Source organism: Leucoraja erinacea, chromosome 2, assembly GCF_028641065.1.
Source record: "Leucoraja erinacea ecotype New England chromosome 2, Leri_hhj_1, whole genome shotgun sequence".
NCBI classification, from domain to species: domain Eukaryota; kingdom Metazoa; phylum Chordata; class Chondrichthyes; order Rajiformes; family Rajidae; genus Leucoraja; species Leucoraja erinaceus.
Window position 1 is genome coordinate 13,288,634 of NC_073378.1, and position 24,464 is coordinate 13,313,097.

The window sequence follows — 24,464 nt, forward strand, 5'->3', positions numbered from 1 at the left end:
GCATAGATAAAGGAAAAAGGTACAACATTTAGTGCATGTACTGATCATTGTTCATGACGTAAGGAAAGAACTACAGGTTTTAACAGCTATTTAAAATGGTTTGTGGTATTTATTATGTTGCCACTGTTGCGAAGTTAAGTACAGGTACTATATTGTGTATAGTTGCAATGTTCTGCAATTAAAGCCAAATGGATCAAGTGTAAGAATACAAAGAAATAAGAAATTATTTGTAAAACATAGCACAGAAACAGCATTTAGCGTCAATACACATGGCAATGCTCAACAGGATGCTCCAAGCATCCCACTTCCTTTAACCCCATCTACAAATTCTGCCATTTCCCTTTTACATGGATTATCTGACTTCTCCCCAAATTTTTTAACAGCTTTTCCAAGTTACTCTTAGACGTAGCCAGTTCCACATTCATTTGATTGTGTACATAATTCCCTTTTGAATTATCAGAGTAACAGAGTTGTCCAGCATGAATACAGGCCCTTTTGGGCCATCATCTCGACCAAGTTGGAATACTGGGCTCTATTTCCCCACATTTGGCCCATATCCCTTCCTAGATTCTTCCTGTCCATACACTTGTCCAAATCTTTTTTTTAAGTCATACTTCTATCCACTTCTATAGCTTCCCCGGCAACTCATTTCAGATAAAGATTACGCTCCGAGTGCAAAAAGTTGTTCTGATGGTCCCTCTTAAATATCTTCCCACTCACCGATACTTGTGCCCAAGATAGACACAAAATGCTGGAGTAACTCAGCAGGACAGGCAGCATCACTGGAGAGAAGGAATAAGTGATTTCGGGTTGAGACCCTTCTTCAGACTAGTCGGGGGAAAGGAAAACGAGAGATATAGCCTGTGATATAGCGAAATATAGAACAAATTAATTAAATAAGTGTAAAAAAGTAACGATGATAAAGGAAACGGGACCGTTGTTAGCTGTTTGCCAGGTGAGAGCGGGAACCTGGTGCGACTTTGGTGGGGGAGGGATGGAGAGAGAGGGAGAATGCAGGGGTCACTTGGTTAGAGAAATCAATATTCATACCACTGGGTTGTAAGCTGCCCAAGCGAAATACAAGATGCTATTCCTACTATTTTCGAATAGCATCACTCTTACGATGGAGGAGGCCAAGGACAGAAAGGTCAGTGTGAGAATAGTAAGGGGAATTAAAGCGTTTGGCAACTGGGAGATCAGGTTGTTCAGCGAAACGATCGCCCAGACTACGTGTGGTCTTGCCGATGTATAAGAGTCCACATCCTGAACAATGGATACAGTAGATGAGGTTGGAGGAAGTGAAAGTAAACCACTGCCTAACCTGAAAGGACTGTTGGGTCCCAGGACAGAATGGAGGGAAGAGGTATAGGGACAGGTGTTACATCTTCTGCGATTGCAGGGGAAGGTACCTGGGAAGGGGTGGTTTGGGTAGGAAGGGATGAGTTATCCAGGGAGTTACAGAGGTCTCTGCGGAAAGGGGGTAGATGTGACTCGTCGTGGGATCCTGTCGGAGGTGGCGAAAATGTCAGAGGATTTTGTGTTGTATGCGATGGCTGATGGTGTGAAAAGCAAGGACTGGGGAACTCTGTCCCTGTTGCGACTTGGTGGAGCAAGAGCAGAGCTGCGGGGTAATGAGGAGACACATGTGGGGGCCTCATCCATGATGGTAGAGGGGAACCCCGTTCCCTAAAGAATGAGGACATCTCAGATGTCCCGGTATGGAACACCTCATCTTGGGCGCAGATGTGGCGTAGACAGAGAAATTGGGATTAGGGGATAGAGTCTTTCCAGGAAGCAAGATGGGAAGAAGTGTAGTCGAGATAGATGTGGGAGTCAGTGGGTTTGTTATAGACATCAGTTGCTAGTCTATCTCCTGTGATGGAGATGGCGAGATCAAGAAAGGGGAGGGAGGTGTCAGAGATGGTCCAAGTGGATTTGAGTGCATGATGGAAACTGGTGGTGAAGTTAATAAAGTTCATGCGTTCTGCATGGGTGCAGGAGTCATTAATGTAACAGAGAAAGAGTTTGGGGATATGACCAATGTACGCCTGGAACAGTGATTGCTCAACGAATCCTACAAAAAGGCAGGCATAGCTGGGATCCATGCGAGTACCAATAGCTTCGCCCATGATTTGGAGGAAGTGGGAGTAGTCGAAGAAGAAGTTGTTAAGGGTGAGGACCAACTTCGCTAAGCGGAAGAGAGTGTTAATAGACATGCCCTCTAGTTTTAGACTCCTTTACCCACAAAAAAAGACTGAGCATTCACTTTATCTATGTCCCTCATGATTTTGTATACTCCAATGAAAAAAAAAACCCAGCCTATACAATCTCTCCCTGTAACTCAAGCCCGCAAGCCCAGGTAACATTTTGGGGAAGATAGGACAAAAAAAAAAAACTGGAGTAACTCAGCGGGTCAGACGTCATCTCTGAAGAAAAATAATAGGTGACATTTCAGGTCGAGACCCTTGTTCAGACTGAATTTCTTGTGCATCCTTTCCAACGGAATGATGTCTTTTTTACAGCTGGACAACCAGAACTGTACACAGCAATGTAAGTGTAGTCTCACCAACAGCTGGTATGGCTGCATCACGATGTTCCAAAATGTTGTACTTACATACCATTTCCAATGAAGGCCTTCTTTACAACACTGTCCACCAGACTGAAGACTTTTAGGGAAGATGCACCTATCCTCAAAGATCTCTCTATTCCACCACATTCTCCAGGACTTTACCATTTACTGTGCAAGTCCTACACTGTTTTGACTTACCAATGTGCCAAGCCTCAGCCTTGTCAGGGTTAAATTCCATTTGCCATTTCTTGGCCTACCATTGCAACTAATCTTGATCTTGTTGTATATTTGGGTCATCTTCTTCACTGTCTACATAAACTTTCTGCATAATTTTCAAGAGCCGTGTTAGGAACCCATGTACCAACCATTTAACCCTCTATTTCGTAGAGAAAAATGCCAGAGCCTGTACAGGTAGTTCTGCTATAATGCAAGAGTTGCATTCCTAAGAAATATTGTTTTATAGAAATTCATGTTATAAAGACAATTGTGTAAATGGGGGGAATTGGCTTATTTAGGGGAACAAGAGTGTCAGACTGGCAAGAACAAAATAAATTCCACGAGAAAAAGAGAGATATTTTAATGTGTGTTTTTTTTAAGCTCCAAGCTAAAAATATTAAAGCATGCACGATCCATTGTTCAACACTGCATTAATATCAATAAGGCGTTGCTTGTCAGTTTGATTCGCCACCTGCGGTTACAGTAGTAGTTGTGTTCTTAAGGGACAATGGAAGTCATTTTTTTCTCCTAGACTGTTTTGTGTTTTCAAGTCAGTTTTCATTCAGCTTGTCAACATCCAAAGTAACTTTTAAGTGGTCTGAAGAAGGGTTCCGACTAAAACATTGCTATAGTGGGATATTATTATATTGTTCAAGAGATCGCTCCCTCTAGCCACTAGGAGAAAACATGGGGTGAGGAGAGTGACGTTTTACGCATGGGAGCTCTCCACGAGACATTCAAAGCTTCTCCAAAGATAAATCTTCATAACACACTCTTGATCAATAGTTTCTTTATTGTTGAAGAATAACAGTAAGATATTCATCAAACCTTCTTCTTTGACTCGTACAATTTAATCTTCGTCAAACTAAAGCATGTCGCTTAGAAATGTTAGAAAACTCCGCATAGCTCTGCATGGTCAAAATATATTCCTTCTTCATGCCTCCTCCGAACTAAACTAAAAAAGCTAACAGCTTCTGCGCAAGAATCCCAGCAGCAAACACCCTCTGACTACGTAATAAATCCCACCCACCTAATTACAGGCAGACAAAATTTAAAGGCAAATGTCATCGTTTTTGACACACAAAATTAAGCCAAATGGCCACAACAGTTGCGTATCCATCATGCGCTCCAGAGATGCTGTCTGATTCGCTGAGTTATTCCAGCACTTTAGGTTTTAGCTCAAGATTCCAGCTTCTGCAGCTCTTTATGTCTACTTTTAAGTTGTTCTCGAGTTCACTATCAAAAACACAATATAACCAATTTGTCCCTTGACATGCAAATAGTGTTCCTATCCAACAATATTGCATCCATCAATCAGAAGTACATAAAGCAACCAGCAAACCAGTCAACCAGTATGCTTACAATCAATGTATAACTCAAACAGCAACTCTTTTCCTGGTTTGCCACGCGAGTACCAAAATCTGCAAAGCAGTATGATATTTTTGTAAACCTATATACGATATAATATAATTCTCCCTTCAGTACTCTGCTCAGTTTCTGTGCCTAAATATTTAAACATGAATCAAGTACCATGATGACCTTGGCAGCATTAAATGTTCAAACTTTTAACAATGGACCTCTATCAACAAAATGTCACCGCATCTGTCCATCAAGCATAACGCCCCACAAGTAAAATGGTTGTATTATAATAGATTGTTAAATTATTAAAGCTTAAAATTCATATTGTTCTATGAACTTTGAGATAAAATAGTGTCCATACAATTTTGTAAGTGTAACCATATAACCATATAACAATTACAGCACGGGAACAGGCCTTCTAGTCCGTGCCGAACACTTATTCTCACCTTGTCCCATCTACCTGCACTCAGACCATAACCCTCTATTCCTTTCCCGTCAAGTAAAAATAAAGTAATTATTGACAACCATATCAGGAAAAATGTAATTAAGCGCGATCTACAGTGTTGATGATAGAACATTTTTCAGAGACTTAGGATGGCAAACCATAAAAAAACATGACATTTTTGGACACACATTTAAATACATATTACACTAAGGATATCTGTCTGATATATATACATTAGATATGATCGAGGTGCTGGAAGACTGGAGAATGGCTAATATTCTGCCTCTATTTAAGCAAGGTTGCAAGGAAAAGCCTGGGAACTATCGACCAGGAAGCCTAACGTCTGTGGTACACAAAAATGCTGGAGAAACTCAGCGGGTGCAGCAGCATCTATGGAGCAAAGGATGGAGCCTAACATCTGTGATAGGCAAGTTACTGGAGTGTATTCTGAGGGATAAGAGTCTATATATGCATTTGGATAGATAGGGGCTGATTAAGAATAGTCAGCAGATCTGGAGGATTAGATCGCATGGGATTCAAGGAGAGCTTGTTCACTGGATAGAATATTAGCTTAATGGAAGGAAGCAGTGGGTGATGGTGGAAGGTTGTTTTTCGGACTAGAGGCCTGTGACTAGTGGTGTGCCTTAGGGATTAGTGCTGGGCCCTTTGCTTTTTTGTGCTTTATGTCAATGATATAGATGAGAATGTATAAAGCATGATTTGTAAGTTTCCACCCTGGAAAAAAGGTTCTGACTGTCTACTCTATGCCTCTCATACTTCTATCAAGCTTAGCTTTAAGGTCAAGCTTATGCGTGCTTTAAGGTGAGATGGGATCAGCCTGGCAATGAAAAATCATGTTCCAGTATAAGCAGGTTCGGTATTCCGAAAAACGCAAGGAATCATGGGATTTGTCAAAGGTCATTTGCGATAAAGAAAACGCGAAGTATCATTATCTGTATAAACTGTGTATAAATTCTTATCTTTATTCATAATTTATGTGTCAAAATATATTTAATCTGAGGAACGGGGGTGCCAGGTAGCGGGAGAGCGGGGTGTGACAGCGAGAGAGAGGGGGCAGATGCGAGTGGGAAACGGGGAGAGACTGGATCGGCGGGGAGACAATCTCGGTAGCTGCGCTGCTGCGAGCACACAGACCCGCCCCTCATCTGCAGCCAGGATCAAACCCGGGTCCCCAGCACCACAAGCAATGCCAAACCGCCAGTGGACCGTGTCACTCCCCCCCCCAAGTGTGGGATGCCGGAGACATCCGGGGCGACCCCGGACCAACGGGACACCGGCCCGGAGCAGCGGCCGCTCCAGGCCCACAGCCAGCTTGGAGAAGAAGCACCAACCTCAGTTCAACCCTGCCTGCCCCGCCGGGCCAACCGCCTGCCCTGGACCGACGGGACATCGGCACGGAACAGCGGCAGCCCCAGGCCCACAGCCGGCACAGAGAAGAAGAGCCAACTCCAGCCCAACCCCGCTCCAACTCCCGAGGAACCCACTCCCCGATGGGACGGAACCGTCAGCCGCACCCCCTGCTCCCACCCCCAACCCCCCCAGCCATCAACGGACACACACACAAAACGCGGCAGCCCCGTCAGCCCAGAACCACCCGGACACCTCTGGCCGTCCCTGGACAGGACACCCGGGAGGGGGGAGGGGACGGCCCAGCAGCAACTCAACAGCACCCGCAGCGCCAGAGACCCGGACCCGACCACGGAAGGAACGCAGGCCTGCACACAATGCAGCAGCACATCACCCGAGAATGTTTATAGTGAGTGACCTATGACCTGGGCATGCGCAGTCGGAATACCGAACTCGCTTATTAGCCATATCTAGCCAAGGTATTCTGTACAGCTGGATGCAAGCTTTAGTCCAGAAATGTGGAAAATTGCCTAATTCACAAAAAAAAAAAAAAATCAGGGCAAATCCAATCCTGCTGATTAACTGATCAGTCTGAAGAAAAGATCCGACCCAAAACGCCACCTATTCCTTTTTTCAAGAGACGCTGCCTAACCCACTGAGTTACACCACCATTTTGTGTCAATCTCTGGTATAAACCAGCATCTGCAGTTCCTTCCTGCCCAAATAATCTACTCGCATACAATAGTATCATGTAGGAAAACATCCAGAACAGTAACTTCAAGTTATACCTCCTCATCAATAACCTATTTACCAATGCTCAGTTTGTATTTTGTTAAGATGATAGTTCCAAACCTCATGGCATCCTTGCTCCCGTGGACTAAAAACGTAATCTAGAGTAAAATAAGTGAATGTCCCTGATGTTAAGGCAGTATTTGACTAATTGCAGTAATAAACTCTGGTCAAAATTATGACAATGAGCAAAGATAACTCCAACTTCAAGTCACACAAAACACAAAGGAAGTTGATAGTAGTTGTTGATGGTCAATCATCCCAATCTCAGAGCATCTTTGCACAAGATCCTCAGAGCAGCGTCCAAAGCCTGCATGACTTCCACTATTTTACCAAGTGCCAAGGACTGACCATCAGCAACATGAGTCTAAACTCTTGATATTAAAAAACATTACTCTCACCAATTCCCACTGTCAACTTCCTGAGAGTTGTCTAAAGGACAGGTCAGGGCATGATGGCAAACTCTCCAACTCACTGAATAAGTGCAACTCTAACAATACCAAAGGAAGACTACAGCAGTTTATGTGGTCGGCTCACCACTGCTTTCTTAAGGGCACTTAATGACCTTACTTGTGATTCAGTCTGAAGAAGGGTTTCGGCCCGAAACATTGCCTATTTCCTTCGCTCCATAGATGCTCCTGCACCCGCTGAGTTTCTCCAGCACTTTTGTCTACCTTTGCTTGTGATACTTGCAGAGGCAAAGCACAGGAAAAGGACTTTTAACCCAACTCACCCATGCCAATCAAGATGCTCCATCTAAGCTTATCCCATTTGACCGCAGTCAGCCCACGTCCCTCTAAACCTTCCTATCTATGTAGATGTCCAAACAACTTTTAAATTATGTTATTATAACCAACATATCTACTTCCACTGGTAGCTCTTTCTATATACCCTCTATCCTGTGTGAAAATTTGCTCCTCTTTTCCAATTAAATATTTTGCCTCTCACCATGAATCTAAATTGATTTTCCTACCCAAAGAAAGGACATCAAATCTTAAAATAGCATTAACCTTTGACATTCAGTAAGTGTGGGGAAAAGCGTGACGCAATCAAGGTTGATTAAGTTATTGGCTACGCAAGAATCGTTAGCCTTTCAGAATGGTATTTCTTCCATTTGAGATATCTGTGAATATGATGAAAAATACTTTATCATTTCAAAATTCTTCTGAATAAATAATTGGACATCAAACATAACATTGGCACTGTCAATCAAATATGTTTTTTTTTCTTTAACCAGGCTCAATATTTTATTTAACTGCCATGTATGCTATTATAACATGGCATAATTTCACTTTGTATTTTGTTTTTAACATTTTTTTTTCTTCCTGACATGAAGAAATACCTGTCGAGGAAGTCAAGTTAAATCAAATCAGTCTGAGAAACGACCTAATATATATTTCAAGGCCGAGTGATTTTATCAGCTAAGTTTGGAACTATTTGGAAAAAAATCTGGTTTGGTTTATTATTGTCAGCTGTACGAAATTATAATAAAAAGCTTTGTTTGCATGCTGTTCTATCAGATCAGATAACACTATACATAAATACAATCACATCAAACTCAAGTACAATAGGGAAAGCAAAGAGAGTGCAGAATGAAGTTCTCGGCATTGTGGTGCAACAGTTCATAGATAAAATCCAATGTCCGCAACGGGGTAGAGGTGAATCAGACAGTACCCTGGGTAAAAGGACCATTTAGAAGCCTGATAAGTGACAGAGGGGAAAAATCAATTCCCAAATCTGGCGGTGCACATTTTCAAGCTTTGGGTGCAGGGATAAAAATGAATTTGGGGCGAGTCTTTGATTATGTTGTAGACACAAAATGCTGGAGTAACAGCGGGACAGGCAGCATCTCTGGAGAGAAGGAATGGGTGACGTTTTGGGTCGAGACCCTTCTTCAGACTGATCATGTCTGCTTTTCCAAGGCTGCGAGAAGTGTAGATGGAGTCAGTGATGGGGATCTGGTCAGTGTGATGGACTGGGCTACACCTTCTGCCCTCACCTTCTCCATCGTGGTGTGGGCTGGCTCAGCCACCAAGCACAACATCCGGAGGCTGCAGCGAATCGTTCGATCAGCTGAGAAGGTTGTTGGCTGCAACCTTCCCCCCATTGACGAACTGTATATTGCAAGGGCCAGGAAGCGAGTGGGTAAGATTATCTCTGACCTCTCTAACCCAGGCCACAAACTCTTTGAAGCACTTCCCTCTGGAAGGCGACTCTGGACCAACAAAGCCGCCACAGCCAGACATAAAAACAGCTTTTTTCCACGAGCAGTAGCTCTGCTTAATAACCAAAAGTCTGTAGCCTCCTTTTGCTCTGGTATTTTATTTAATTCACATGTTTAAACTACAGGTGCACAACCTTTTATCCGAAAGCCTTGGGACCAGACACTTGTCGGATTTCGGACATTTTCGGATTTCCGAATGGAAGATTTTGAGCGTAGATTAGGTAGATAGCGCGGGCGGCTTGAAAAGTCTGGAGCGGCTGCCTCCTCCCCAGAGACCGGGGAATCATTGTAAATCATTGCTTAAATGTTAGTCAGTTAGTTTGGAGGGATTTTATGTGATGGTGGTGGGGTGGGGTGAAGGGGGAAACTTTAATTCTTAGTCCCCTACCTGGTCGGCGACTCCCAACATCGCGGAGCTGGGGGCTCCGTCCGGCCGCGGGCGGCGCCTGTTGGAGCTCCGACACCGGCAACTCTACCCCTGGCTGCGCGGCGCTCCAAATCCAGCGCCGCCTGCGGCCGGACGCCCGCAGTCCCAGCTCCGCGAATGTTGGGAGTCGGCGGCCACAGCGCTCCGGAGCTTACCGCACGGCGACCCGTATGGCATTGCCCGCTCCCCGCTGGTATCCCAGCGCTGCAACGCCGCCGACTCCCAACATTCGCGGAGTTGGGGCTGCGGGCGTCCGGCCGCGGGCCGCGCTGGATTTGGAGCGCCGCGCAGCCAGGGGTAGAGTTGCCGGGGTCGGAGCTACAACCGACGCCGCCCACGGCCGGACGCCCGCAGCCCCAGCTGGGAGTTGGCGGCCACAGCGCTGCGGAGTTTACTGCACGGCGACCCTGTAAGGCATTGACCGCTCCCCGCCTCTCCGACCAGGTAGGGGACTAAGAATTAAAGTTTACCCCTTCACCCCCACCCCCCACCCCTTTCACATAAAAGCCCTCCAAACTAACTGACTAACATTTAAGCAATGATTTGCAGATGTTTAAGTGTCTCCCTGGTCTCCGGGGAGGAGGCAGCCGCTACAGTAGTATAGACCTGGGTTGACCGTGGGTCGTTTCGGGTCAAGTTTGGCGCCAAACGCGAGCTTTGGTGTGCAGACGACATCCTGGAAAAAATGGCCGGTTTTCGGAGTTTTTCGGTTTCCGGAACTCCGGATAAAAGGTTGTGCACCTGTATAATGTTTTATTCTTAATGATTTATGTTTTAGTTATAATGGTTTACTGTATGTTGTGTTGTTACTTGCGAGCGGAGCACCAAGGCAAATTCCTTGTATGTGTACATACTTGGCTAATAAACTTATTCATTCATTCATATATCTACAACTCAATCCAATTTCTGGTGATCTTGAGCAAAGTTGTTCCCAAATCAAGGTGTGATGCCACCCAGCAGCATGCTTTCTATGGTGCATCTGCAGAAGTTTGCAAAAGTCATTGGAGATATGCTGAATTTCCTCAGTCTCCTGAGGAAGTTGAGGCACATTGGATGTTGTAGCAATGTAATATTAACGCCAAGTTGAACTTGAACCTCTCACCCATTTACACTTTGTCATCATTGGTGCTGATTAGGGGTGGTACTCCACTATGCTTCCCTGAATGTATTCATACATATTCATGTATATGATAATGAGTTGGTGTTCAATATAAGCAGGGAGTGCTGGGTAATAAATCTCTCTCTCGTGATCCAGGTCACCTATGTGTAAGTTGTATTCATTCTGCCGTCCGGAATATAACAAAATTGGCGACGAAGATGGGATAGAGTTTGTGAACTCATCCTTTTAATACAGTGCAGGACTGTTTTGAAACATGCAGTATTGTTTAACATTTTAAACAGTAAATACGGAGTTGTGTCACAGTTGTATGCGAGCTGGACACGATCGGCTGCAGATCCTTCTATGTATGGGACTGTAGTTTAAAACAGCAGCTGCACAAATCGAAGAGTTTGACAGGCTATTTCTAAGTTGTGCCTACGTGACAAGAAGGTGTTCTTGGGATTGTATAAGATTTTTTTTACCGAGTTCCTCAAGCTGAATAGCCTTTGTACAGCTACGTTTTAGGTGAATTGTTACACCAGAACAGACAGGAAATCGGGGTTTTTGAACAGGACAAAGTAAATGTACATTTGCGCAGTCATAGGTGGTCTACCTTGGACTCAAAGTAGATGCCAACAGACAGTGAAGGCGAAAGTTGAAGCAATAGTGAATGCTCCAAAACCCAACAATGTGTCAGAGCTACGATCATTCCTTGGGATGGTGCAGTTCTATGCACGATTCCTTCTAGATTTAGTAACTGTCCTAAAGCCACTACATCATCTGCTACAAAAAGATGTGAAATGGACGTGGGGAAACGAACAGCAACGTGCATATGACATCTGCAAGGAAAACTTGACAAGTGACAAACTCCTTATTCACTACGATACGACACGCGAGATGAAACTTGCTTGTGATGCTTCAAGTTATGGTGTAGGTGCAGTGATCTCCCACGTAATGAATGACGGACAGGCAAAGCCTATTGCTTTTGCATCCTGAGTGAGCGTAATTATGCACAGATAGAAAATGAAGCACTCAACATTGTGTTCGGAATCAAGAAATTCCATCAGTTTCTTCTCTAGTGACTGATCACAAGCCACTACTAGTAATACTTGGTCCCAAGACAGCTATACATTCCATGGCGGCATCAAGGATGCAGTGCTGGGCAATCTTGCTGTCCCAGTATAACTACAAGGTTGAGTACAGAAGCTCCAAGTACAACGCAGTTGCAGATGCGTTGTCCTGGTTGCCCCATGAGAACTCTGACGTGGGAAGTGAGAACTCCATCTACATTCTGCAAGTTGTTGATGAAAACTTTCCAGTGAGTGCAACAGATATTGCAGCAGAAACAAAGAAAGACACTGCGAAAGAGGGTTTATGAACAGACATTGGACTGAAATCGATAGTGGATTGAACTCAGTTCTGAACTCAGAGCTGAAGCCTTTCCATAATCGACACCATGAATTATCATGTGAGCAGGGATGCATTAAGTGGGGTTATAGAATGGTTGTACCAGAGTCTTTGAGAAACAAAATTATGAATTAACTTCATGCCGAACATCCTGGCATAATAAGCATGAAATCAATTGTCAAATATTTTGTGTATTGGCCTGGTATTGACAGCGACATCGAGTCACTGGTGAGCAAATGTAGCGTCTGCCAAGATTGACGGAGTAAACTGCCAAAAACATCACTGCAACCCTGGTCATGGCCAAGTAGACCTTTTCAGAGAGTTCATGTAGGTTTTTATGAAAAGGGTAATGATCATTTTCTGGTACTAGTAGATAGGCATTCTAAATGGATTGAGGTTAAGCATATGGAGTGTACCATAGAGGAGTTGAGATCAATTTTTGCATCCCATGGTTTTCCGGAAGAACTTTAATGATAACGGGCCTCAGTTTCGAAGAGTTCATGCAGCGGAATGGTGTAATACACACACTTGTTTCCCTATACCATCCAGCCTCCAACAGGGCGGCGGAAAGCTCTGTTAGAATTGTCAAAGACGGTCTCAAGAAACAGGTTTTGCAGGTTCAAAGCTCAGATTCTTGCTAGTTTCTTAGTAACAAACCACACAACACACAACAGGTTACTCACCTGCAGAACTGTTGATGAAGAGTTGCTAAGAATACGCCTGAGAAAAAACAGTTGTCAAAAACACCATTTTGACCCTCAAAAAAGAGAGGTACTTCAAGCCAGATGAGCAGGTTTGTGTTATCCGTCCTCCCAACAAGTCCAGTTGAGACAAATGGGATGTGGGGAAAATAGTCGATGTGTGTGGAACAAAACGATACTTAGTTGGAGATAGGATCAAATGTATTCATGTTGATCAAATGATTCCAGCCAAAGATGAACCAAAAACTGAGCATGAAGTCATAATCCATGAATTTGTATCTGGAAGAGTTGGAAGAGACCACTGTGATGGAAACACAAAGTTCAGTCAGTACAGACAAAGGAACAAATTCTTCTGGTCAAAGCCAGGGTACTAAACCAGAGCCAAACATCATGCCACTTTCATTTCACTGCACATCTCGTATGTGTATGTGACAAATAAACTTGACTTGACTTGACTTGACAAGCCCACAGTTGACTCAACACCTAAACCTGTTACACCTGTTCCTGTTAGACGATCAGGCAGGATCCGTAAAACAGTAATCAGATTAGGTTTGTAAGTTAAATAACTCACTGCACAAGTAAAACAAAAATGTGTAGATGTATAAAATAAATATATTATGTTCATCATTTAAGATTTCATAGAAACTGATTTAAATCGAGTAGCACAACAACAAAATTGTAACTGAGTAAGACAATAGACAATAGGTGCAGGAGTAGGTCATTTGGCCCTTCGAGCCAGCACCGCCATTCAATGTGATCATGGCTGATCATCCCCAATCAGTACCCCGTTCCTGCCTTCTCCCCATATCCCCTGACTCCGCTATTTTAAAGATCCATATCTAGCTCTCACTTGAAAGCATCCAGAGAACATGCCTCCACCGCCCTCTGGCAGAGAATTCCACAGACTCACCACTCTCTGTGAGAAAAAATGTTTCCTTGTCTCCGTTCTAAATGGCTTGCTCCTTATTCTTAAACTGTGGCCCCAGGTTCTGGAATCCCCCATCATCGGGAACATGGTTCCTGCCTCTAGCGTGTCCAAGCCCTTAACAATCTTATATGTTTCAATGAGATACCCTCTAATCCTTCTAAACTCCAGAGTGTACAAGCCCAGCAGCTCCATTCTCTCAGCATATGACAGTCCCGCCATCCCGGGAATTAACCTTGTAAACCTACGCTGCACTCCCTCAATAGCAAGAATGTCCTTCCTCAAATTAGGGGACCAAAACTGCACACAATACTCCAGGTGTGGTCTCTCAGGGCTCTGTACAACTGCAGAAGGACCTCTTTGCTCCTATATTCGATTCCTCTTGTTATAAAGGCCAACATGCCATTCGCTTTCTTCACTGCCTCCAGTACCTGCATGCTTACTTCCATAGACTGATGTACAAGGACCCCCATATCCCGTTGTACTTCCCCTTTTCCCAACTTGACGCCATTTAGATAGTAATCTGCCTTCCTGTTTTTGCTACCAAAGTGGATAACCTCACATTTATCTGCATTCAACTTCATCTGCCATGCATCTGCCCACTCCCCAAACCTGTCCAAGTCACCCTGCATTCTCATAGCATCCTCCTCACAGTTCACACTGCCACCCAGCTTTGTGTCATCTGCAAATTTGCTAATGTTACTTTGAATCCCTTCATCCAAATCATTGATGTATATTGTAAACTGCCTGCCATTCTGAAAGGGACCCGTTAATCCCTACTCTTTGTTTCCTGTTTGCCAAACATTTCTCTATCCATGTCAGCACTCTACCCCCAATACTATGTGCCCTAATTATGCCCACTGATCTCCTATGTGGGACCTTATCAAATGCTTTCTGAAAGTCCAGGTACACTACATCCACTGGCTCTCCCTTGTCCATTTTCCTAGTTACATCTTCAAAAAAATCCAGAAGATTAGTCAAGCATGATTTCCCCTTCGTAAATCCATGCTGACTCGGACCGATCCTGTTACTGCTATGTAAATGTGCGGCTATCTCATCTTTTATAATTGACTCCAGCATCTTCCCCACCACCTAACAGGCTAACTGGTCTATAATTCCCCGTTTTCTCTCTCCCGCCTTTCTTAAAATGTGGGATAACATTAGCTACCCTCCAATCCACAGGAACTGATCCTGAGTCTATAGAACATTGGAAATTTGTCACCAATGCATCCACGATTTCTAGAGCCACTTCCTTAAGTACCCTGGGATGCAGACCATCAGAATCTTGGGATTTATCAGCCTTCAGTCCCATCCAACACCATTTCCTGCCTAATGTGGATTTCCTTCAGTTCCTCTGTCACCCCAGTCCTCTGGCCACTACTATATCAGGAAGATTGTTTGTGGCCTCCTTAGTGAAGACGGATCCAAAGTACCTGTTCAAGTCATCTGCCATTTCCGCGTTCCCCATAATCTCCCTGGTAGGCTCCAATACAAGCTGTTCAAAGAATCCTTCACAAAGGCACTCTACAAAGTCCCTTTCTTGGAGTCCAGTACCAACCTGATTTTCCCAGTCTACCTGCATGTTGAGATCTACCATAACAACCACAGCATTACTTTTCCTACATGCCTCTTGATTCAACTTGCACCCTTTGTCCAGGCTACTGTTTGGGGGGCTGTAGATTAGTCCCATTAGGGTCTTTCTACCCTTACAATTCCTTAGTTCTATCCATACTGACTCCACATCTCCTGTTTCAATGTCACCCCTTGCAAGGGACTGAATTTCATTCCTCACCAACAGGGCAACCCCACCCCCTCTGCCCACCTGTCTTAGATTTAACACAAAATAAGGAGAGCAGTGTAATGTATTCATACATATTCATGCATATGTTAATGAGTTGGTGTTCAATATAAGCAGGGAATGTTGGGTAATAAATCTCTCTCTCGTGATCTAGGCAACCTGCGTGTAAGTCTTATTATTTATTCTGCCGTCCGGAATATAACAATAACTAGCTCCCTCGTCTTGCTGGTATTGAGGGAGAGATTGCTGTTCTATATCTCCCTCCTGTAATCCATCTTGTTGCTATTCATGATCCAGCCCACCACAGCTGTGTCATCTGCAGACTTGTAGATGGAGTAAGAGCCGAATGTTGCCGCACGATCGTGAGTGAATAGGAAGTAGGGAACTGTGAACATATCCTTGCGGGATACCGGTGTTGAGAATTATTGTGGATGAAGTGTTGTCACCCATCCTCACTGATTTGGCCTGGTGGTCAGAAAGTCAAGGATCCAGTGGTCCACAGGGCTTGAAATTAACGGTTGCCCTGGTGCCAATGGCGACCTAAACTCGCGCTGGGCAACCTAAAAGCCGTGCCATTTTGCCCGGCTTGGCAAGCACCCGGGGCACCTATCGTTCAACTCAGAGCAGGCCCCCCTCTCTATCTCTTCTCTGTCACTCTCTGTCTCCGCCCGCCATCCGTGTCCGGGCTGCCGGGATCCACTCTATGATCTTTGGCCGGGTTTCAGGTCTCCGCTCTCCGCCCGTTCTTCATCCGCCGGCACGGCCGGCCGCCTTGCACATGCGCACTGCCACGGCCTGCACATCCTCCCCCTGCACGTGCACACAACCATGGCCAGCACATCATCGGCCGCCCAGCACATGCGCACTGCCACGGCAACTGATTGGCGCCGGGCACTTTCTCCTTCCCTTTGCATTGTGGGAGATCTGGCCGCCATTGCTGTCCGGTGGCCGCCTCGCCACGACCACTGAAAACCAACGCAGAATCACTCCCTGGAGTTGGAGTAACTCCCTGGATTAACTTGCTTCTTGGTTTCTTGGACCTACAAAAATATTCCAAATGCAATTTAAACTGGAGTGGACCCTCCATTACCAAACTTCAAACTCTGAAAAATAACAGCCTATTGAACTTTATCTGTTTATTTATTGTGTATATATATATATGGTATATAGACACACTGAACTTTTATCTCCTGTTCTGTATCATGTTTACAAATTCTGTTGTGCTGCAGCAAGCAAGAATTTCATTGTCCTATCTGGGACACATGACAATAAAACTCTCTTGTCTTGGACTTAAGCAAAAAAGGGTACTTGGGAAAAAGAGCTACGTTAAATTTAGTTGGTCTGATTGGGTAACTATGGTAGGGTGAAGACTATTCCATGCTTTAATTGTGCGGGGAAACTCCATGGAGCAGCCAGCATCTCTGGATAGAAGAAATTGAGTGACGGTTCGGTCAGAGACCCTTCTTTAGATTTCCTCTGGTTTTAGTGTTTTTAGTTTAATTTAAAGATACAGCGTGGAAACAGGCCCTTCAGCCCATCGGGCACACCGACCACCGATCACCCGTACACTAGTTCCATCCCACACATTAGCGACGTAAGTCAAGAGTCAAGAGTGTTTTATTCTCTACGTTCCAGTTAGAACAATGAAATCCTTACTTGCAGCAGCACAACAGAATATGTAAACATAGTACTCTGCAAACAATGTTATAAACGAGAAAACAAAACAGTTTTCTAGCGTATGGTATCGTGTGTGTAGGAAGGAACTACAGATGCTGGTTAACTGAAGATAGACACAAAAAACTGGAGTAACTCAACAGGTCAGACAGAATCTCTGGCCAAAAGGAAAATAATACATTTTGGGTTGGGTCTGAAAAGATTCCTGCACACCTTTGGAATGTAGAAAGAACCAAGACCACCCAGAGAAAACCCATGCGATCAAAGGGAAAAGGAGTAAAATGCATACAGACAGCATGCATATTCAGGATCAATTCGGGGTCTCTAGCACTTTTAGACACAAACTTTATGGCCAATGTACTGCCCCATAGTCTTTAACTGAATTAAAACATACAGTAGCTGTAAAGGGGGACATAGCGTCACTTAGAGATATTTAAGAGGGACTGAAAATTGATCGTTTTTTCTAGTAACCAAAGTTATCAACGTATCATTTTTCGTGTGTTGAAAAACAAAATATAGTGGCACAGCTGGTAGACTTGCTGCCTCACACACCAGAGATTAGAGTTCGATCCTGTCGTCAGGCACTGTTTGTGTTGAATTTGCACATTCTCCCTGCAAGTGTTTGGGTTTCCCAAAAACGCATTGGCTTTGTAGGTTAACTTTGTAGGTATCTGTAAAATTGCCTCTAATGTGTAGGGAGTGGGTGAGGAAAGTGGGATAACAGAAACTTGTGTGAATGGGTAGAGCAAAGCAAATAGGCGACGTTTCGGGTCGAGACCCTTCTTCAGACTGGTGTGTGGTGGGGGGGGGGGGGTGGAAGAAAGGAACAGGTGGAGACAGTGGGCTGAGGGAGAGCTGGGAAGGGGAGGAGAAAGTAGGGACTACCTGAAATTGGAGAAGTCAATGTTCATACCGCTGGGGTGTAAACTGCCCAAGCGAAATATGAGGTGCTGCTCCTCCAATTTACGGTGGGCCTCACTCTGGCCATGGAGGAGGCCCAGGACAGAAAGGTCGGATTCAGAATGGGAGGGGGAGTTGAAGTGCTGAGCCACCGGGAGATCAGGTTGGTTATTGCGAATCGAGCGGAGGTGTTGGGCGAAGCGATCGCCAAGCCTACAATGTAGAGCAGCTGACACCTAGAGCAGCGGATGCAATAGATGAGGTTGGAGGAGGTGCAGGTAAACCTCTGCCGCACCTGGAAACACTGCTTGGGGCCTTGAATGGAGTCAAGGGGGGAGGTAAAGCGACAAGTGTAGCATTTCAAGTGGTTACAAGGGTAAGTGCCAGGAGAGGGGATGGTATGGGTGGGAAGAGACGAATTGACCAGGGAGTTACGGCGGGAGTGGTCTCTGCGGAAAGCCGACAGGGGAGGAGATGGGAAGATGTGGCCAGTGGTGGGATCAACAAAAACGCTGGAGAAAATCAGCGGGTGGCACAGCATCTATGGTGCGAAGGAATAGGCGATGTTTCGGGTCGAGACCCCCCTTCAGAATGGGAGGGGGAGTTGAAGTGCTGAGCCACCGGGAGATCAGGTGAGGTGTTGTGCGAAGCGATCGCCAAGCCTGCGCTTGGTCTCACCGAGGTTGATCATACGCTGAATAATCCAACCACATTTTTGTTTGGAAGTGGAAAGAAATAATAGAAATTGCATTAATTACAACGTGTAAAAAGAGTTGAGATACTGTATATACTGTAATATAATTTTGCTGCATGTCATTGTGATATATATCATGTCTTGATTGGTGAATATATTTAGTTTATGACTTTATTTGAAGCAGAAATAATATGTGAATGCTTCATTGAGCATAATTCCGACTGGTAAATACCACTTCGTCCGAGCACTTTATCGCACGCGTAATGCAAGCCATCTTAAATGACTACCGAAATTGTAATTTGCCAACCTAAAAAGCTGCCTAGGTTGCCCGGCTGGAAACAGAGGAAAAAAGTTAAGTGAGAGCCCTGGGTATAGTTGGGTGCTGATTCCTAGGACCAGACACTTTGAGAGTAGTTTGGTTAAGATTATGGTGTTGAAGGCAAAGGTACAGTCAATAAATAGGATGAAGAGATTTTAGCAGAATGGGAAAATATAAAGATTCTATGTTATTATTAGCTGGAGAAATTAGGCCATAGAGGAACGTACAAACTCCCGTACAGACAGCACCCATAGACAGAATCAATCCCGGGTCATTGGCGCTGTAAGGCAGCAGCTCTACCTCTGCACCACCGTGCTTCCCGATTTATAGCATTATAGGTTGATACCATTATAGCGTTTAAGAGAGTTAGACAGGTACATAGTGGGTTATGGGCGAAGTACTGTCAGGTGGGACTAGTATGGATGGAGGCATGTTGGTCAGCGTGGACAAGTTGGGTTGAAGGGCCTGTTTCCATGTTTTATAACTCAATTGCAGTCCAACTGCAGTCCGTCTGTCTTTTTTTTGGTCTCGTTAAATGTATGTTTTTGATTCTTGTTTTTATTATTTTTTTGCTGATATATGTGGGGGGTGGGGGAAACCCTTTAATCTTTTCCCTGTTCGGGGACCCGACTTTTTCCCTGTCGGGTCTCCGATGTCATGGGCCTGACATCGTGGAGCCGGTGGTGGCCTCCAACTGGAACCAACCTGAGGGCTCCAGTCCTCCGACTGCTGACTCGCCATCGCGGAGCTGGCCGACTTCGGAGCGTGGAAAGCTGTGGTGGCGAGCGGCTGCAACCCGACCGGAGCTTCGGAGGCTCCGGCCGCAGGTCCGGTGGACAGGAACATCGGGAGCTCGAAGGTCCCTGGTTAGAAACCGCTTTCCCGAGCTCCCGCAACAGCAACTTCTCCCGCCAGAATCGCGGGGTTTAAATGACTCAGAGCGGGGCCTAACATCGTCCGGCGCGGCTTAAACAGTCGCGGGACTTACCATCGCCCGCCGGGGGCTTAAACATCGTGAGCCCCAGTCGCCTCGATGCTGCAGTTAGACTGCTGGACCGCAGGAGAAGAACAAAGGGAAGAGAAAATACTTTTGCCTTCCATCACAGTGAGGAGGTGTTGGAGATTCACTGTGATGTTAATGTAACTGTGATGTTTGTGTAAATTGTGTTAAGTGTGGGTCTTGGTTTTTTTTTTGAAATGTTAAGACTTTAGGAATTAAATTTCATTCAAACCAAGCTGTTTGAACGATAATAAAAGGCATTCTATTCTAATGACTAAAGGACCGGTTCCACTTTCATGACCTAATTCACGACCTCTGCCGAGTTTACCCTTGACTCATACTCGCAGCATGGTCGTCACAAGGTCTTAGGTAGGTCGTGATGCTAGTTGTAGGTACTCGTGGCATCAAGTAGGTTGGGGTTTTTTTCAAAATGATGAAAAATGTCCACGAGTTAAACACGTTGTGAATTAGGTCGTGAAAGTAGGACAGGCCCTTGAGTGTCAATAGAAGTGATTGCTTGTCAATTTCAATTGCCTTCTACAGTGAAACTAACAGACTGTTCTTAGGAGACAATGGCATCTGAAAACTGAATAAGTAAAACGTGGACAGTTTTCCTAGTAGAAACAAGGAACTGCAGACGCTGGTTTACATAAAAGGACTCAAAGTGTTTGAGTAGCTCAGTGGGTTAGGCTTTTCCTAGACTTTTTTTTTAAACTCAAACAGTTTTTTATTCTGCTTTGGTAGTTTCTGTAGTTTTCCAGTTCAATATCCAAATCGAGTTTTAATCAATTCAGTCAGGATAATATAAATATTATTTGCAAAATCATCAATCGCGTTATATCCAATTAGCGTCATTGAAAGACACCTTATAGCAGGACTTCTTATAGTGAATTCTGAAAAAGTGAGTTTGATCTGCAACATTGTTTCTATCTCTCTCTCTATAGAAATTAAAGTCAAAGAGCACAGTCACAGAAACAGTCCCTTCAGCTCAACTTGCCCATTCTGACCAAGATTCTCCCATCTACACTAGTCCCACTTGCCACGTTAGGGCCATATCGCTAACATTGCAGAGCAGCCTACCATGCGGAACCTTATCAAATGCCTTGTTGATGTCCATATACAGACATTAATGGCTTTGCCCTCATCAACCTTTGTGGTTATTTATTTTTAAAAAACTCAATACGATTCGACCAGACACAATTTCCCACCTACAAAACCATGCTAATAATCCCTACTCAGCCTCTGTCTATCCAAATGCACACATACCTTATCCCTCAAATACTCTCTAGTAACTTGCCTACCACAGATGCTAGGCTCACTGCTCTGTAGTTCCCAAACTTTTCCTTGCAGCCTATTTTAAATATAGGTACAACATTAGCCACCCTCCAGTCATCTAGCTCCTCACTCATGTCTAATGTTGATTCATACATCTCAGCCAGGCTGCTTGCATTTACTTGTCTAGCTTTCCAGAGTGCTCAGATATATCTGATCAGGCCCAGGTGATTTATTTACCTTCATGTGTCTTAGGATGTTTAGAACCTCCTTGACCATAATACAGACTGGCCTCAAGATATTTCCATTAACTGTCACGTTCCACAGTCTTCATGTTTCTCTCCACATTAAAAACAGAGGAGAAATGCTCATCGATGAACATACCATTCTCCTGCGGTTCACAAGAGAGCTGAGAGCTCTCTTATACCTGCATTAAGGAGGCGATTAAACACACCTGAGCAATTACAAACGCCTGTGAAGCCATGTGTCCCAAACATTATGGAGTAGAGGCGAATAAATAAATGATGGGTCTTTGTCCCAAACATTATGGAGGGCACTACACATAATGTAAGTAATGACAAAGGGAATCTCACACAATACAACAGTTCAACTAATTTGTGTACAATAAATTATGATCATAGATTCATCACCCCTTATTGTAATTGTAAATCTTTATTGTCATTTCCTGAGTATTCGCATACTCGGAGGAAACAAAAAAAAACGTTTCTCGACCAGTGTCCATTCAGTTTTCGTTACAAAATAAATAGCAATTAAAGTTAAAATACATGTCATGAACAATTTAACCCTCTAATAACACTCAATAACATTCAACAGCCGTTCCGACTGGCAGCGGGGTGTTTGTGCGCGATACTTGGCAGGGGGGAAAGTTCATTTAACAGTCTTATAGCCTGTGGGAAGAAGCTGAGGAGCATCCTGCTGGTTTTGCAGCTGATGCTCCTGTACCTCTTCCCAGATGGGAGGATGGTGAAAAAGTCATGCGATGGGTGGTAAGGGTCTTTGATGATAGAGATGGCTCTGTTGATGCATCTTATGCTCGCAAAGAAGGGCTGAAGGGAGAGATATAAACTTATCCCTGTCAGGTTTTAACGCAGGTACACAAAAATGCTGGAGAAACTCAGCGGATGCAGCAGCATCTATGGCGCGAAGGAAATAGGCAACGTTTCGAGCCATAACGTGGCTGGAGAAGGGTTTCGGCCCGAAAAATGTTGCCTATTTCCTTTGCTCCATAGATGCTGCTGCACCCGCTGAGTTTCTCCAGCATTTTTGTGTACCTTCGATTTTCCAGCATCTGCAGTTCCTTCTTAAACAGGTTTTAACGCATATAGATTGAAAATAAAATAAAATTACTGGCTTGCTGAACATATGAACCAACAGATGCAAAAAGCCTGTAACATAGAAACATAGAAATTAGGTGCAGGAGTAGGCCATTCGGCCCTTCGAGCCTGCACCGCCATTCAATATGATCATGGCTGATCATCCAACTCAGTATCCCGTACCTGCCTTCTCTCCATACCCTCTGATCCCCTTAGCCACAAGGGCCACATCTAACTCCCTCTTAAATATAGCCAATGAACTGGCCTCGACTACCCTCTGCGGCAGAGAGCTCCAGAGACTCACCACTCTCTGTGTGAAAAAAGTTCTTCTCATCTCGGTTTTAAAGGATTTCCCCCTTATCCTTAAGCTGTGACCCCTTGTCCTGGACTTCCCCAACATCGGGAGCAATCTTCCTGCATCTAGCCTGTCCAAACCCTTAAGAATTTTGTAAGTTTCTATAAGATCCCCTCTCAATCTCCAAAATTCCAGAGAGTATAAACCAAGTCTATCCAGTCTTTCTTCATAAGACAGTCCTGACATCCCAGGAATCAGTCTGGTGAACCTAACTTTAAGTCTTATTCACAAAGTTTAGTTGCCTGACTTGGCAGAGGGAAAGGGAATGATGAGTAGAATTATCCAAAATATCCTGATGCACATATCAAATAAATCACCACATAAAGTGCAATGCTGGAAATACATTTCGTTGTCTCTGTACTGTACACTGACAATGACAATTAAATTTGAATCTGAATCTGAAATACACTGACACTTCGGAGAAATGGGTTCAGGTCAGAGATTAAATAATAATAAGCAAATTGCAGGGTGTATAATATGAAACAATAATCGATCTTCAGTGATATTGTGTAGACTGGCTGCGTTGGCGCCAGTGAAGTTACATATAGTGTACATCCAAGGAGGATGCAGACAAACATGCGCCTGGGATGTATGTATGTATGTATGTACCTGCCCAGTGATGCCGGTGATGATGGCAACTTTCTTCCTTCCAGATGAAGGTGCCGCATCGTCGCCGCCCGCTGCCAATGCACACTTCAGCCCGTCCATCGTTGCCAGCGTGTCCCCGTCACAACCTGCCCGCTTGCGGTTCCTAATCACGTCTCCTCTCCCTGAGATTATGCGACTCGCACTTCCGCGTCGCGAAGGAAGCGGCCCCGGCCCCGGCCCCGGCACTCGGTGGCAACGGGGCCTGAGCTCAGCGCCGCCCCTAGCAACCACACAGCCTGCCTGCTCTACTCTACCCGCAGCTTCACTGGTCCTCCAGCTGCAGGGACACCTGCAGGTAGTGGCGGCCAATGCTGGAAATGTTCAATGCTTGAAATATTGTCAAGCACAGAAACACACCAGAAACCTGAAATACCAGCTGAAAATGCTGGAAATAATCAACAGGCCAGACAAAGAGAAACACTTAACATTTCAGGAATAAGTAGAAATTTGCAGCTCTTAAATGTAGTTCATCAATTCATAAATTATAGCAGAATTAGGCCATTTAGAAACATAGAAAATAGATGCAGGAGTATTTGGTCCTTCGACACTGCACCGCCATTCAATATGTTCGGAGAAACAATTAACATTTTAGGAATAAGTAGAAATTTGCACCTCTTATATGTAGTTCATAAATTCATAAATTATAGGAGCAGAATTAGGCCATTTAGAAACATAGAAAATAGATGCAGGTGTATTCGTCCCTTCGACACTGCACCGCCATTCAATATGTTCGTGGCCGATCATCCAACTCAGTATCCCATCCCTGCCTTCTCTCCATACCCCCTGGTCCCTTTAGCCACAACGGCCACATCTAATTCCCTCTTAAATATAGCCAATGAACTGGCCTCAACTACCTTCTGTGGCAGAGAGTTCCAGAGATTCACCACTCTCTGTGTGTGAAATCCCATCAAGTCCAATCTGCCATTCAATCTTGTTCAAGA

At 44.5% G+C, this 24,464-nt stretch overlaps 1 protein-coding gene across 1 annotated transcript in view; it reads right to left on the minus strand.

The window, feature by feature from the left end:
- Window positions 1-23,951, minus strand: part of gmds (GDP-mannose 4,6-dehydratase) — a 645,529-nt gene extending 621,578 nt beyond the window's left edge. The window contains exons 1-2 of the mRNA XM_055648802.1: window positions 23,933-23,951; window positions 23,485-23,834 (exon numbers count right to left, since the gene is read on the minus strand). Of these exons, the coding sequence (XP_055504777.1) occupies window positions 23,485-23,834; window positions 23,933-23,951 (369 nt within the window). The remainder of the gene's footprint in view (window positions 1-23,484; window positions 23,835-23,932) is intronic.
- Between the last annotated feature and the right edge of the window lie 513 nt (window positions 23,952-24,464).